Below are 14,524 nucleotides of genomic sequence, written 5' to 3'. Positions count from 1 at the left end.
AGGTGCTCAAAAACCATAGCTTTATAGTTCTTTGATAGGCCAGATTTGGTTTTAAAGTTTGCATCAAGATCGTAAATTTTTTGGAGGATGTTTTTCCCCTTTATGAAAGTTAGACAAACTTTCTAAGGTTTACATTCACTTTCTCAGACTCATAGCGAAGTTAAGAAACATGAAATTTAATAAATTTCATTAAATTAAACTCAAGAGCAAAACTTTTAATGTGATTAATTTTTTAATTAATTTTTGATTAATTTTTATCAGAACGATTTTTTGAGCTTTGGTTACCGCTATCATGTGCTGTTTCTTACTTAAGGTACATTAGTATAAAGTGTTTTACATTAGTTTTAAGATAATGAATGCTAAATTTAACTGTTTGTTTTTAAGGTTTTTTTTTCGTTGCAAGCAGTACATACTATAATAATGGTTATTAAAACAAACAATAATAAAAATGAGAGAGTTAGAATAAATCGAAGACTTAGATTAAGCCTAAGGAAAAAAAATCAAAAACAATAGTTACTAATATTTCCTAGGATCCATTAGATCCAATCATTGAAAAATGTTCTGCCGAAAAACAGCGTTGTTTCTTTCCCTTAAAATATATACAGTTTCTTTCCTTACCATATACAATTAGCAAAGGACTAGAAAAGAGACCTCTGGGTTTAAAATAGAACCGATGCATTTCTAAACAATGGGATAGATAGTCGATTTAAAGAAATAAGTCAAATTTTAAAAAAAGAAAAGAAAAAAATGCACATAATTACTTACTACTGAAAGGCTCTGAAATGGTAGTATACCAGACCCAAGCCATACAAAAAGTGTGAATCTTTCCAAGCAGTTTTCTCATGCTTCTTATATTTTTGGTAGGCAGACAGGGCTTAAAAAAAAAATAATGATCATACTTTTAAGTAAAAACCGTAATGTGCAGATGGAAGAAGTTATCTTTTGATGCTTCGTGAACTCACTAAGAATTTCACGTAAAACAGTTCTTAACAGGCGTTTTGTATCATATTGGATAGTGATATTCCACCAGTTATTAGAAGAAAAACAAAGATCCTACATCATATTTAGAAGAATATTTTTATGGTCCCCAAAAAAATATAAAAGAGGAAAAATTCAAGAGAATATTTTTCTTTTCCAAGAAGAAAAAAGTTGTAACGTTCCATCATGCAACATTACTATCTAAAACCACAAATTATTATGACACCTAATAGATAATCTGTGCTTAAAGTACTAGACTACCCCTTTGTGGTAAAACATTTTGTGGCAAATTTCAAATAGTGTCGCCACATTGCTGATCCAAATTTAAATTTTAAATTTAAATTTTAACTTTTCATTTAACTGAAAAATGAAGTCATCATTTTTTAGCACTTCTCTCTTCATATTGAATCACACTGAAATGCAAACCAAGCCAAAGGAAAGGTAATTGCAGAATAAACCTCTAGCATTCTTTAAACAGGCACTATTTTAACCTCCAAACAAATTTAAGATTCTAGAACGATTTTTGATCATAAGAAACTAAGAAATAATTTATTGCTCTCTGTGGAAAAAGTCGAGAATCTATAGCTCTAGCTCATTTTTATGCCTCACAACAACCAAGTATCTCTGCAAAAAAAGGAAGAATTTATTAATGAAATAAGTTTTTCATCATTTCAACGTTACACGTTTACTAGAAACAGAAGGTGTAAAAATATAGATTTAAACAACTTGCATTAACAGGGATTTGCTCCCATCTTTTGCCTAACATGATCTTACAGATAGGAGAACCGCTGTCCTTTTTTTTTAATTTAAAGAAATTGTGCCGCATACATGAACTCCGACAGACCAATCACAGATCCTGTGCTTGAAATTTGAACAACTTTTAACTCAAGCAAACGGAATGCATAATCAGTACAATAGACGTTCGTCGTTTTGACTTCGTTCACATTGAGTGGCCAAATTATGCAAAATACTTGAACTCTGACAAGCCAATCACAAATTCCATGCTTGAAAGGTGAACAACGTTTAATTCAAGCAAACGCAATGCATAATCAGTACCATAGACGTTCGTCGTTTTGACTTCGTTCACACTGAGTGGCCAAATTATGCAAAATACTTGAACTCTGGCAAGCCAATCACAAATTCCATGCTTGAAAGGTGAACAACGTTTAACTCAAGCAAACGCAATGCATAATCAGTACCATAGACGTTCGTCGTTTTGACTTCATTCACTCTGAGTGGCCAAATTATGCAAAATGCATGAACTCTGAAAAGCCAATCACAAATTCTATGCTTGAAAGTTGAATAACTTTTAACTCAAGCAAACGGAATGCATAATCACACATCAGACGTTCGTCGTTTTGACTTCCTTTACACTGAGTGGCACAATTATGCCGAATACATGAACTCTGACAAGCAAATCACAAATTCCATGCTTGAAAGGTGAACAACGTTTAACTCAAGCAAACGCAATGCATAATCAGTACCATAGACGTTCGTCGTTTTGACTTCATTCACTCTGAGTGGCCAAATTATGCAAAATGCATGAACACTGACAAGCCCATCACAAATTCTATTCTTGAAAGTTGAATAACTTTTAACTCAAGCAAACGGAATGCATAATCACACATCAGACGTTCGTCGTTTTGACTTCCTTTACACTGAGTGGCACAATTATGCCGAATACATGAACTCTGACAAGCAAATCACAAATTCCATGCTTGAAAGGTGAACAACGTTTAACTCAAGCAAACGCAATGCATAATCGGTACCATAGACGTTCGTCGTTTTGACTTCATTCACTCTGAGTGGCCAAATTATGCAAAATGCATGAACACTGACAAGCCCATCACAAATTCTATTCTTGAAAGTTGAATAACTTTTAACTCAAGCAAACGGAATGCATAATCACACATCAGACGTTCGTCGTTTTGACTTCCTTTACACTGAGTGGCACAATTATGCCGAATACATGAACTCTGACAAGCAAATCACAAATTCCATGCTTGAAAGGTGAACAACGTTTAACTCAAGCAAACGCAATGCATAATCAGTACCATAGACGTTCGTCGTTTTGACTTCATTCACTCTGAGTGGCCAAATTATGCCGAATACATGAACTCTGACAAGCAAATCACAAATTCCATGCTTGAAAGTTGAATAACTTTTAACTCAAGCAAACGGAATGCATAATCACACATCAGACGTTCGTCGTTTTGACTTCCTTTACACTGAGTGGCACAATTATGCCGAATACATGAACTCTGACAAGCAAATCACAAATTCCATGCTTGAAAGGTGAACAACGTTTAACTCAAGCAAACGGAATGCATAATCAGTAAAATAGACGTTTGTCGTTTTGACTTCATTCACACTGAGAGGCCAAATTATGCAAAATACTTGAACTCTGACAAGCCAATCCCAAATACTATGCTTGAGAGTTGAACAACTTTTAACTCAAGCAAACGGAATGCATAATCACACAATAGACGTTCGTCGTCTATACATGAACTCTGACAAGCCAATCACAAATTCTGTGCTTGAAAGTTGAACAACTTTAAACTAAAGCAAACGGAATGCATAATCAGTACCATAGACGTTCGCCGTTTCGACTTCATTCACTCTGAGTGGCCAAATTATGCAAAATGCATGAACTCTGAAAAGCCAATCATAAATTCTATGCTTGAAAGTTGGACAACTTTTAACTCAAGCAAACGGAATGCATAATCACACATTAGACGTTCGTCGTTTTGACTTCCTTTACACTGAGTGGCCCAATTATGCCGAATACATGAACTCTGACAAGCAAATCACAAATTCCATGCTTGAAAGGTGAACAACGTTTAACTCAAGCAAACGGAATGCATAATCAGTAAAATAGACGTTCGTCGTTTTGACTTCATTCACACTGAGAGGCCAAATTATGCAAAATACTTGAACTCTGACAAGCCAATCCCAAATACTATGCTTGAGAGTTGAACAACTTTTAACTCAAGCAAACGGAATGCATAATCACACAATAGACGTTCGTCGTCTATACATGAACTCTGACAAGCCAATCACAAATTCTATGCTTGAAAGTTGAACAACTTTAAACTAAAGCAAACGGAATGCATAATCAGTACCATAGACGTTCGCCGTTTCGACTTCATTCACTCTGAGTGGCCAAATTATGCAAAATGCATGAACTCTGAAAAGCCAATCATAAATTCTATGCTTGAAAGTTGGACAACTTTTAACTCAAGCAAACGGAATGCATAATCACACATTAGACGTTCGTCGTTTTGACTTCCTTTACACTGAGTGGCCCAATTATGCCGAATACATGAACTCTGACAAGCAAATCAAAATTCCATGCTTGAAAGGTGAACAACGTTTAACACAAGCAAACGGAATGCATAATCAGTAAAATAGACGTTCGTCGTTTTGACGTCGTTCACACTGAGTGGCCAAATTATGCAAAATACTTGAACTCTGACAAGCCAATCACAAATACTATGCTTGAAAGTTGAACAACTTTTAACTCAAGCAAACGGAATGCATAACCACACAATAGACGTTCGTCGTTTTGACTTCATTCACACTGAGTGGCCCAATTATGCCAAATACATGAAATCTGACAAGCCAACAAGCTTTTGGTACCCACTTTATTTGCCTCGTTCATACTGTAATCATACCATTGTAAGTAAATATTGATAGAGTCATTCGAAAGATTAAATACTGTTTTAGCTGTTAATGCTGTTTTTTCTCTGGGTTGTTTCCACACGTTATTAAATGGTTTTGCCGTTAGTAATTGTGCATTATATTTGTGTATATTCAAGTTTACTTGCGTTTTTTTCATAGTACTCTGCGGGTGTTTTGTTGCTTTGTAGCGGGTTAAAAAAATTATTACTATTAAAAAATATAGAAAACAGAAAGACCCTTCATATGCAACTTTCAAATGCATGAGGTTTTCCCAGCAGTCTCTAGAACGAAGCAAAACTTCAAATATTTATAAATATTAGATGGCGTTCTTGTTAAGTTTTAAAACTCAATAGAATTTTCAAAGCTCTAATTTGGATGCTTTTGAAGCTCTTTGTATAAGTTGGTCACGAAGCAAAACTTCAAATATTTATAAATATTAGACGGCGTTCTTATTCAGTTTTAAAACTCAATAGAATTTTCAAAGTTCTAATTTGGGTGCTTTTGAAGCTCTTTGTAGAAGTTGGTCAATAGGAGTTGGAATCACCATAAAAGCCCCCATAAATTCCCCCAGAATTATGCGTCAATGAATTTAGTTATACAGATTTGAACCAAAGAGAGAAAGATGATTAAAAAGGGGAATTACAAAGAGATTAGAGAGAGAAAGAGAGATAAAAGGGTGCTATAGCTTCTTCGGTTTATTTTTGTAATGTCAATCACTGCATTTTTTTTTTTTTTTTTTATTCAGTCATTTATGCCATCCATGAAACGCAGGTCAAAAGGCAAATCTAAGTAATTCTAAGTTTCTTAACTATTGTAAATTTGGAAGCAGTACACAGAAACATTTAAAGCGAATGTAAGATTTGTTACATTTACATTAAGTGTGTAACATTTAAAGCAAATAAAAAGAGCGAAAAGTTTTTCAAAATATTTTTTTACAAGTAATACGTCCGTGGTCAAACGCTGAAAGTTATGAAAGTCCACCTAAGATAATAGGTAATTTTCACATTTTTAATTTTGACGTAGATAACTTCAAAGACCACACTGCCTTTCCATGACGAAAGTATAACAGTTCAAAATAGGGATGGAACCTTTTAATCGACAGTGAACAGATATAAAATTTTTAGCTGGATATTTCTAACACTTATACAGTGTTCATCATCAGCAGTAAAACTAAAAGACATTAATAAAAACAAACAAAATTTATACCCAATAAACTAATTACATATAATTAAAAAAAAAAAAAATTATTTTTTTTTTTTTTTAAGAAAAATTTCTTTTTTTTTCAATGGAACAGCGTAAAAAAAATCTGTTGCATTGAAAAAACTACTGATTTTTACTGCTGAGTAAAGCATTAAAGTTTTACTGCTGATGATGAACACTGTATATGTGTTCGAAATATCCAGCTAAAAATGTTATATCTGTTCACTGTCGATTAAAAGGTTCCATCCCTATTTTGAACTGTTATACTTTGAAATTTGAGGAAACATACAGGCACATTGATAAAACACGAGGTTATCTTAACCTTTAAAAATACTATGCATATTTAATATTAAAACACTGTTTCTTGTGCAAAATACATTTCTTTAAGTAGAAGGAGCACAAATGAAGTTTTGGACGAAAAGACAAAGAAATGTGGGAGAATTGTCATATAAAACCTCTGTACAATTCTGGTAATCTCATTCGTCTATTGATTTAATTAACCAGACACAGTAAAATATAATTGCTACATAAAATATAGCCAAGAAAACCTAAGCTTGTAGGGTTGTACAAATGAGGATGAAATAGATAAGCATAGAAAAAAGAAAAGAAGAAGATATTAGAGGATTTAAATGTGAAATTACAATACAGTAAAATAAAAGTTAAAGCGACGTCAGGAAAATGAAACATGGCTATAGCGCTGGGTAGACATGGCATTTATAGGCAAACTTTGCAACAGAATTTGACATCTTTATCTGAACAGGAGTACCAAGTAAACAAAAAAAAAATTCTCTCTGAAAACTGTCGGCCAATTACCTTTCTTGAAATCTTCAAGCAACAAGTGGAAATGACCCAATTTACAGTATGTCCGTGGATCTATAATGTCCATATTTTCTTCTGTAACTGTGGAGTCATTTGAGTAAACACTTTTCTTTAACTTACACTCTTGAATTTCATTGTTAACCTGCGTTACCATTCTCTCGAGGCAAAATATGGCCTGAAAAAGACATTAAATAGATTAATTGCGAGTTTCGCTCGTCTGGAGATTCAGATTCAGATAATCTATATATATATATATTATCTATATATATATATAAAAAAATAAGTTGTTTGTGTGTTGACTGACGTCATGCATGTTTGTCCGCTGACGTCATCATAAGGATTGAGCATTATGCCGTCATGAAGTTGTTTGTCGACTCATGTCATGATGTATATAAAAATAAGTTGTTTGTCTGTCTGTCCGCATATGACGTCTGAATTATTTCATCATATACCAATTCAAAAACGAATGTATTCAAGCCGCAGTAGCTGAGATGGTAAAGCGTTATGTTCCAGGTTCTAGGTAAGAGAGGTTCTAGGTTCGAACCTTGGCTTTAGCATTAATACAAAAGAAGAAAAAAACTAAAAAAGGTAAAAACTACAAAAAAAATAAAAAGAAGATACTAAAAAAATAAAAAAGCTAAAAAACTAAAAAAACTAAAAAAAGGTAAAAAACTAAAAAATTAAAAAAGAAAAAAACTAAAAACTAAAAAAAGGTAAAAACTACAAAAAAAACTAAAAAAACTAAAAACTAATAAAAAAACTAAAAACTGAAAAAGAAAAAAAACTATAAAAAAGGAAAAAAACTGAAAAATAAAGGAGAAAAAGAAAACTAAAAACAAAATAAATAAATAAAAAAGAAATGTATTCAAGCCGAAGTAGCTGAGTTGGTAAAGCGTTATGTTCCAGGTTCTAGGTCCGAGAGGTTCCAGGTTCGAACCTTGGCTTTAGCATTAATGAAAAAGAAGAAAAAAAACTAAAAAGGTAAAAACTACAAAAAAAATGAAAAGAAAATACTACAAAAACTAAAAAAGCTAAAAAACTAAAAAAAAACTAAAAAAAAGGTAAAAAATTAAAACTAAAAAAGAAAAAAAAACTAAAAAAAAAGTAAAAACTAAAAAAAAATAAAAAGAAAAAAAACTAAAAAGAAAATACTAAAAAACTAAAAAAAGCTAAAAAAAAGGTAAAAAACTAAAAACTAAAAAGGAAAAAACTAAAAAAAAACTAAAAAAAGGTAAAAACTACAAAAAAAAAATAAAAAGAAAAAAAAACTAAAAACCAATAAAAAAACTAAAAAATGAAAAAGAAGGTCCGAGAGGTTCCAGGTTCGAACCTTGGCTTTGGACTTAATAGAAAAGAAGAAAAAAAAATAAAAAAGGTAAAAACTACAAAAAAACTAAAAAGAAAATACTAAAAAAAATAAAAAAGCTAAAAAACTAAAAAAAACTAAAAAAAAGGTAAAAAACTAAAAACTAAAAAAGAAAAAAACTAAAAAAAGGTAAAAACTACAAAAAAACTAAAAAGAAAAAAAAACTAAAAACTAAAAAAGAAAAAAAAACTAAAAAAGGAAAAAACTGAAAAATAAAGGAGAAAAAGAAAAAAAAGAAAAAAAATAGAGCGGGACACTCAAAGAGAAATTACAGACTGGGACACCGGGACACAAATGACGACTGGGACGTGTGTGACTGACGTCATCTTTGTGTGTCGACTGACGTCAATTTTGTCGACTATAAATGACGACGGGAACACAGGGACACAACTACAACGGGGACGCCGAGGGGCACAGGGGGGATATATAAATGACGATGGGGACACGGGAATGTTTTATTAGCAATCACCATCAACAAAGCTCAAGGGCAATCACTAGAATAATGAGGTATAGATCTGAATACGGATTGTTTTTCCAATGGACAATTATATGTTGCATATATATATATATATATATATATATATATATATATATATATATATATATATATATATATATATATATATATATATATATATATATATATATATATATATATATATATATATCTATATATATATAAAAATAAGTTGTTTGTGGGTTATGTCTGTCTGTCTGTCTGTCTGTCCGCATATGACGTCTGAATTATTTCATCATATACCAATTCAAAAACGAAAGTATACAAGCTGATGTAGCTGAGTTGGTAACACGGTGGTAAAAACCAATAATAAAACTAAAAGACACAGGGACACAACTACAATGGCGCGTAACTAATATTGGTAGAGCGTTATGTTTCAGGTTGTAGATCTGAGAGGTTCAACCCTGAATACAAAAGAAGAAAAAAAAACTAAAAAAGGTAAAAACTACAAAAAAAAACTAAAAAAAAGAAAGAAAAACTAAAAACAAAAAATTTATTTCATCAACCAATTCAAAAACGAATGTATTCAAACCCGAGTAGCTGAGTTGGTAACGCGTTATAATAAAAAGAAAAAACTAAAAAAACTAAAAAAAACTAAAACAAGGTAAAAACTACAAAAAAAACTAAAAAGAAAAAAACTAAAAACTAATAAAAAAAATTAAAAAAAAAACTAAAAAAGAAAAAAAAAGAAAAAAAGGAAAAAAACTGAAAAATAAAGGAGAAAAACAAAACTAAAAAAAAAACTAAAAAGGTAAAAACTACAAAAAAAAAAAACTAAAAAGAAAACAGAAAAAAAAAACTAAAAAAAATGTAAAAACCAAAAAAAATAAAAAGAAAAAAGGAAAAAAAACACAAAATTTATTTCATCATATACCAATTCAAAAACGAATGTATATACAGACCGGAACACAGGGACACAAATGACGACCGGGACGCCGGGGGGGGGGACAGGGGGATATATAAATGACGACAGGGGCACAGGGAATGTTCGATTAGCAATCACCATCAACTCACCATCAAAGCTCAAGGGCAATCATTAGAATCATGAGGTATAACTAAAAAAAACTAAAAAAAGGGTAAAAAACTAAAAACTAAAAAAAAGACCAATTCAAAAACGAATGTATATACAGACCGGGACACCGGGACACAGGGAACATAAATGACGACCGGGACACTCAAAGAGATTTTACAGACTGGGACACCGGGACACATATGACAACCGGGACACAGGGAAGAAAAAAGAAAAAAAACTAAAAAAAAAGTAAGAACCAAAAAAAACTAAAAAGAATATAAATGACGACCGGGACACAGGGACACAACTACAACGGGGACGCCGGGGGGCACAGGGGGATATATAAATGACGACGGGGACATAGGGAATGTTCGATTAGCAATCACCATTAACAAAGCTCAAGGGCAATCATTAGAATCTTGAGGTATAAATCTGAATACGGATTGTTTTGCCCATTGAGAATTATATGTTGCATGTCCAAGAGTCGGTAAACCTGACAATCTATTTATATGCACAGACAATGGGACAGTAATTCGAAAGTAATTCGAAAAAAGAAAAATGGTAAAAAACTAAAAAAAAACTAAAAAGAAAAAACTAAAAAAAAACTAAAAAAAAATTAAAAAAAGAAAAAACCTAAAAAGAAAAAACGTAAAAAAATAAAAAAGATAAAAAACTAAAAAGAAAAAAAACTTAAAAAAGCTAAAAAACTAAAAAAAAGAAAAAAACTAAAAAAACTGGGAATTGCACAAATATTTCAATATATTTTGACAATAGATTAAAGTAATTCGAAAACCTTAAAACAGATACCCCATTATTGAGGTTTAATATAAATTGTTGGAGCTTTAGCATGCTTGGCACGTAAAGATTTTTCCAAGTGTCAATGTTAGAATGAACATTGACAAATTGAAGAAAACAAATCAATAAAAAGAAGAAACTAAAAAAAAGAAAAAACTAAAAAAGAAAAAAAACTAAAGAAGAAACTGTATCTATATGTATAAAAATAAGTTGTATATATGCATGTTTGTTTGTTTATGGGTTTGCATTTGACGTCATTATCTATCTATATATATAAAAATAAGTTGTCTGTGTGTGGATCTGTTCGTGGATCAGGTGACGTCATGTTTGTCCGCATATGACATCTGAATTATTTCACACTAATACAAAAGAAGAAAAAAACTAAAAAAGGTAAAAACTACAAAAAAAAACTAAAAAGGAAAAAAAAACTAAAAAAGCTAAAAAACTAATAAAAACTAAAAAAAGGTAAAAATCTAATAACTAAAAAAAAACTGAAAAAAATAAAAAAAAGGCAAAAACTACAAAAAAAATAAAAACTAATAAAAAAACTAAAAAAGCTAAAAAACTAAAAAAACTAAAAAAAACTAAAAAATGGTAAAAAACTAAAAAAAACTAAAAACTAAAAAAGAAAAAAACTAAAAAAAAGGAAAAAACTGAAAAATAAAAGAGAAAAAGAAAACTAAAAAAATATGAATAAATATATATAAAAATAAGTTGTTTGTGGGTTATGTCTGTCTGTCTGTCTGTCGAGTGACGTCGTGTTTGTCCGCATATGACGTCTGAATTATTTCACACTAATACAAAAGAAGAAAAAAAACTAAAAAAGGTAAAAACTACAAAAAAAACTAAAAAGAAAAAAAAACTAAAAAAGCTAAAAAACTAAAAAAACTAAAAAAAGGTAAAAAACTAAAAACAAACATTACCTATAATACCTAGATCAACTCCTGCAGACGAAATGAATGCTTGCCTGATTCACGTAGAAATCTATTAATGTTTAAGTTTAAAATGACTGATGAACTTACAATGGCAAAAGCCGATGCAATTGGAAACGGAAAGCTCCCAGTAGACTCAATTTCAGGACGTATACAACTACCTGCTGATTTCTGTAATTTAGTGACGTCCAAAAATGAATTGATTGAAAAAGTATTTCCGAATATTCTAAAAAATTATAAAAATAATAAATGGCTAAGTGAAAGAGCGATTCTCGCACCCAAAAATATAGACGTCCACGAAATCAACAATATTGTTTTGACCAAGATTCGAGACCAGGCAGTCCTTTACAAGTCAGTCGACACAGTTTTGGAACCAAATGAAGCGGTTAATTATCCATCTGAATTTTTAAATTCCATAGACCTTTCAGGGTTTCCACCACACGTGCTACAACTAAAAATAGGCGTACCAATAATACTTTTAAGAAATATCAACCCACCAAAGCTTTGCAATGGCACGCGACTTGCCGTAAAAAAAACAATGGAAAACCTAATAGAGGCCACAATCTTGACAGGGCCTTTTGAGGGTGAGGCTGTTATTATTCCTCGCATTCCCATGATTCCAACGGATCTGCCTTTTCAATTTAAAAGATTGCAATTCCCAATTCTATTAGCATTTGCAATCACCATTAACAAAGCTCAAGGTCAATCATTAGAAAAATGTGGTATAGATCTTAATACTGATTGTTTTTTCCATGGACAATTGTACGTTGCATGTTCGAGGGTCGGTAAACCTGACAATCTATTTATATGCAGCGACAATTGGACAGCGAAGAATGTTGTATATTCGCAAGTTTTACGCAGTTAATTTGTATTGTATCTATCTATCTATCTATCTACATAAAAACGAGTTGTGTGTATGCATGTTTGTTTGTTTGTAAAAAGAGCGTTTGCATATGACGTCATTATTAGTACATACGGCTTTGTATATGCACAGACAATGGGAAAGCCAAGAATGTTGTATATTCGCAATTTTTACGTAGTTTAACTCCTGCAGACGAAATGAATGCTTGCCTGAAAAATTCTAATTTATGGGCACACGTAAAAATATTAAAATTAACTACAAATATGCGTGTCCGATTGCAAAACGATGACTCTGGTCAAACATTTTCAGATCAATTGCTGGCAATTGGAAACGGAAAGCTCCCAGTAGTGGGAAAGCCAAGAATGTTGTATATTCGCAATTTTTACGTAGTTTGAAAAACATATATAAATCTATCTATATTCACAAGTGAGACACAGGGACACAACTACAATGGCGCGTAACGTCTTACGCGCACGGGGGAGCTTGGGGGGCGCGAAGCGCCCCACCAACTAGGTGTTGGGGTGGCGCGTAGCGCCACCCCAACAGCTAGTATATATTATATCTATATATATAAAAATAAGTTGTCTGTCTGTGTGTCTGTCTGTGGATCAGGTGACGTCATGTTTCTGTGTTGACTGACGTCATGAAATTAGTTGTCGTCATTTTTGCTTTGACGGTGACGTCATTAACGGTATTTAAGACATTTGTTCACGGAAAAATGTTTAATTGTAAAATGACTGAAGAACCTACAATGGCAACAGCCGAGGAAGCTGCTCAAAGAGTTTATGCCAAAAAACTTGCTGCTGATAGAGAAAGTAAGAAAAGAAAGCGTTCCGAGGAATCACAAGAACAGCAAGAAAACAGGCTTGCGGCTAAAGAACGCAAAACCGCGCAGTTAGATGAAAATCCACCTGGACAGCGAGAGTCAAAACATATCAAAACTGATAATGATAGCGATGATGATTGGGTTTAGGATTTTGACTTGGATAAGGTCATCAATGCCTACCAGATTTAAGTTAAAAAAACAAAGGTTCGTCGATATGTGCTTCATAGTGACGCTGAAAAATAAAGAAGAAAAAGAAAACTGAAAAAAGAAAAAAGGTAAAAAACTAAAAAAAACTAAAAAGAAAAAACACTCAAAGAGAAATTACAGACCGGGACACAAATGACGACCGAGACAGAGGGAATATAAGTGACGACCGGGAACCTCAAAGAGAAATTACAGACTGGGACACCCGGACACAAATCACGACCGGGACACAGGGAATATAAATGACGACCGGGACACAGGGACACAACTACAACGGGGACGCCGGGGGCACAGGCGGGATATATAAATGACGACCGGGACACAGGGATTGTTCGAATAGAAATTACAGACCGGGACACCGGGACACAATGACGACCGGGACACCGGGACACAGGGAATATAAATGACGACCGGGACACTCAAAGAGAAATTACAAACTGGGACACCGGGACACAAATGACTACCGGGACACAGGGAATATAAATGACGACCGGGACACAGGGACACATCATTAGAATAATGAGGTATAGATCTGAATACGGATTGTTTTTCCCATGGACAATTATATGTTGCATGTTCAAGAGTCAGTAAACCTGACAATCTATTTATATGCACAGACAATGGGACAGCGAAGAATGTTGTATATTCGCATGTTTTACGTAGTTAAAAACATATATTTATATCTATCTCTACTCACAGATGGGACACAGGGACACAACTACAATGGCGCGTAACTAATATGGCGCGTAACGACTTACGCGCGCGGGGGGGCTTGGGGGTTTGCGAAGCGCCCCACCAACTAGGTGTTGGGGTGGCGCGAAGCGCCCCACCAACTAGGTGTTGGGGTGGCGCGAAGCGCCACCCCAACAGCTAGTATATATATATATATCCACAGGTGGGACACAGGGACACAACTACAATGGCGCGTAACTAATATGGCACGTAACGACTTACGCGCGCGGGGGGGCTTGGGGAGGGGGGCTCGAAGCGCCCCACGAACTAGATGTTGGGTGGCGCGAAGCGCCAACCCAACAGCTAGTCTATATATATAAAAATAAGTGTCTGTGGGTCTATTGAGTGACGTCATGTCATCATGTCGTCATGAAGTTAGTTGTCGTCATGTTTGTTATGACGATGACGTCATTAAAGGTATTTAAGAAAATCGTTCAAAGACAAATTTTAATGTATTCAAGCCAAAAAAACTAAAAAAACTAAAAGGTAAAACTACAAAAAAAACTAAAGAGAAAAAAAACCCAAAAACTAATAAAAAAACTAAAAAGCTAAAAAACTAAAAAAACTAAAAAAGAAAAAAAAAGGAAAAAACTGAAAAAT

At 32.9% G+C, this 14,524-nt stretch overlaps 1 protein-coding gene across 1 annotated transcript in view; it reads right to left on the bottom strand.

Annotated features, from left to right (window-relative positions):
• Positions 1-14,524, bottom strand: part of LOC136041354 (lysine-specific demethylase 6A-like) — a gene marked incomplete in the record, with an annotated part of 159,744 nt that overhangs the window by 111,792 nt on the left and 33,428 nt on the right. Inside the window, 2 exon segments of the mRNA XM_065726000.1 lie at positions 766-874; positions 6,673-6,853. Of these exon segments, the coding sequence (XP_065582072.1) occupies positions 766-874; positions 6,673-6,853 (290 nt within the window).

Source organism: Artemia franciscana, unplaced genomic scaffold (genome assembly GCF_032884065.1).
Source record: "Artemia franciscana unplaced genomic scaffold, ASM3288406v1 PGA_scaffold_168, whole genome shotgun sequence".
In the NCBI taxonomy this organism is placed as follows: Eukaryota; Metazoa; Arthropoda; class Branchiopoda; order Anostraca; family Artemiidae; genus Artemia; species Artemia franciscana.
This window is presented reverse-complemented; position numbering and strand designations above follow the sequence as displayed.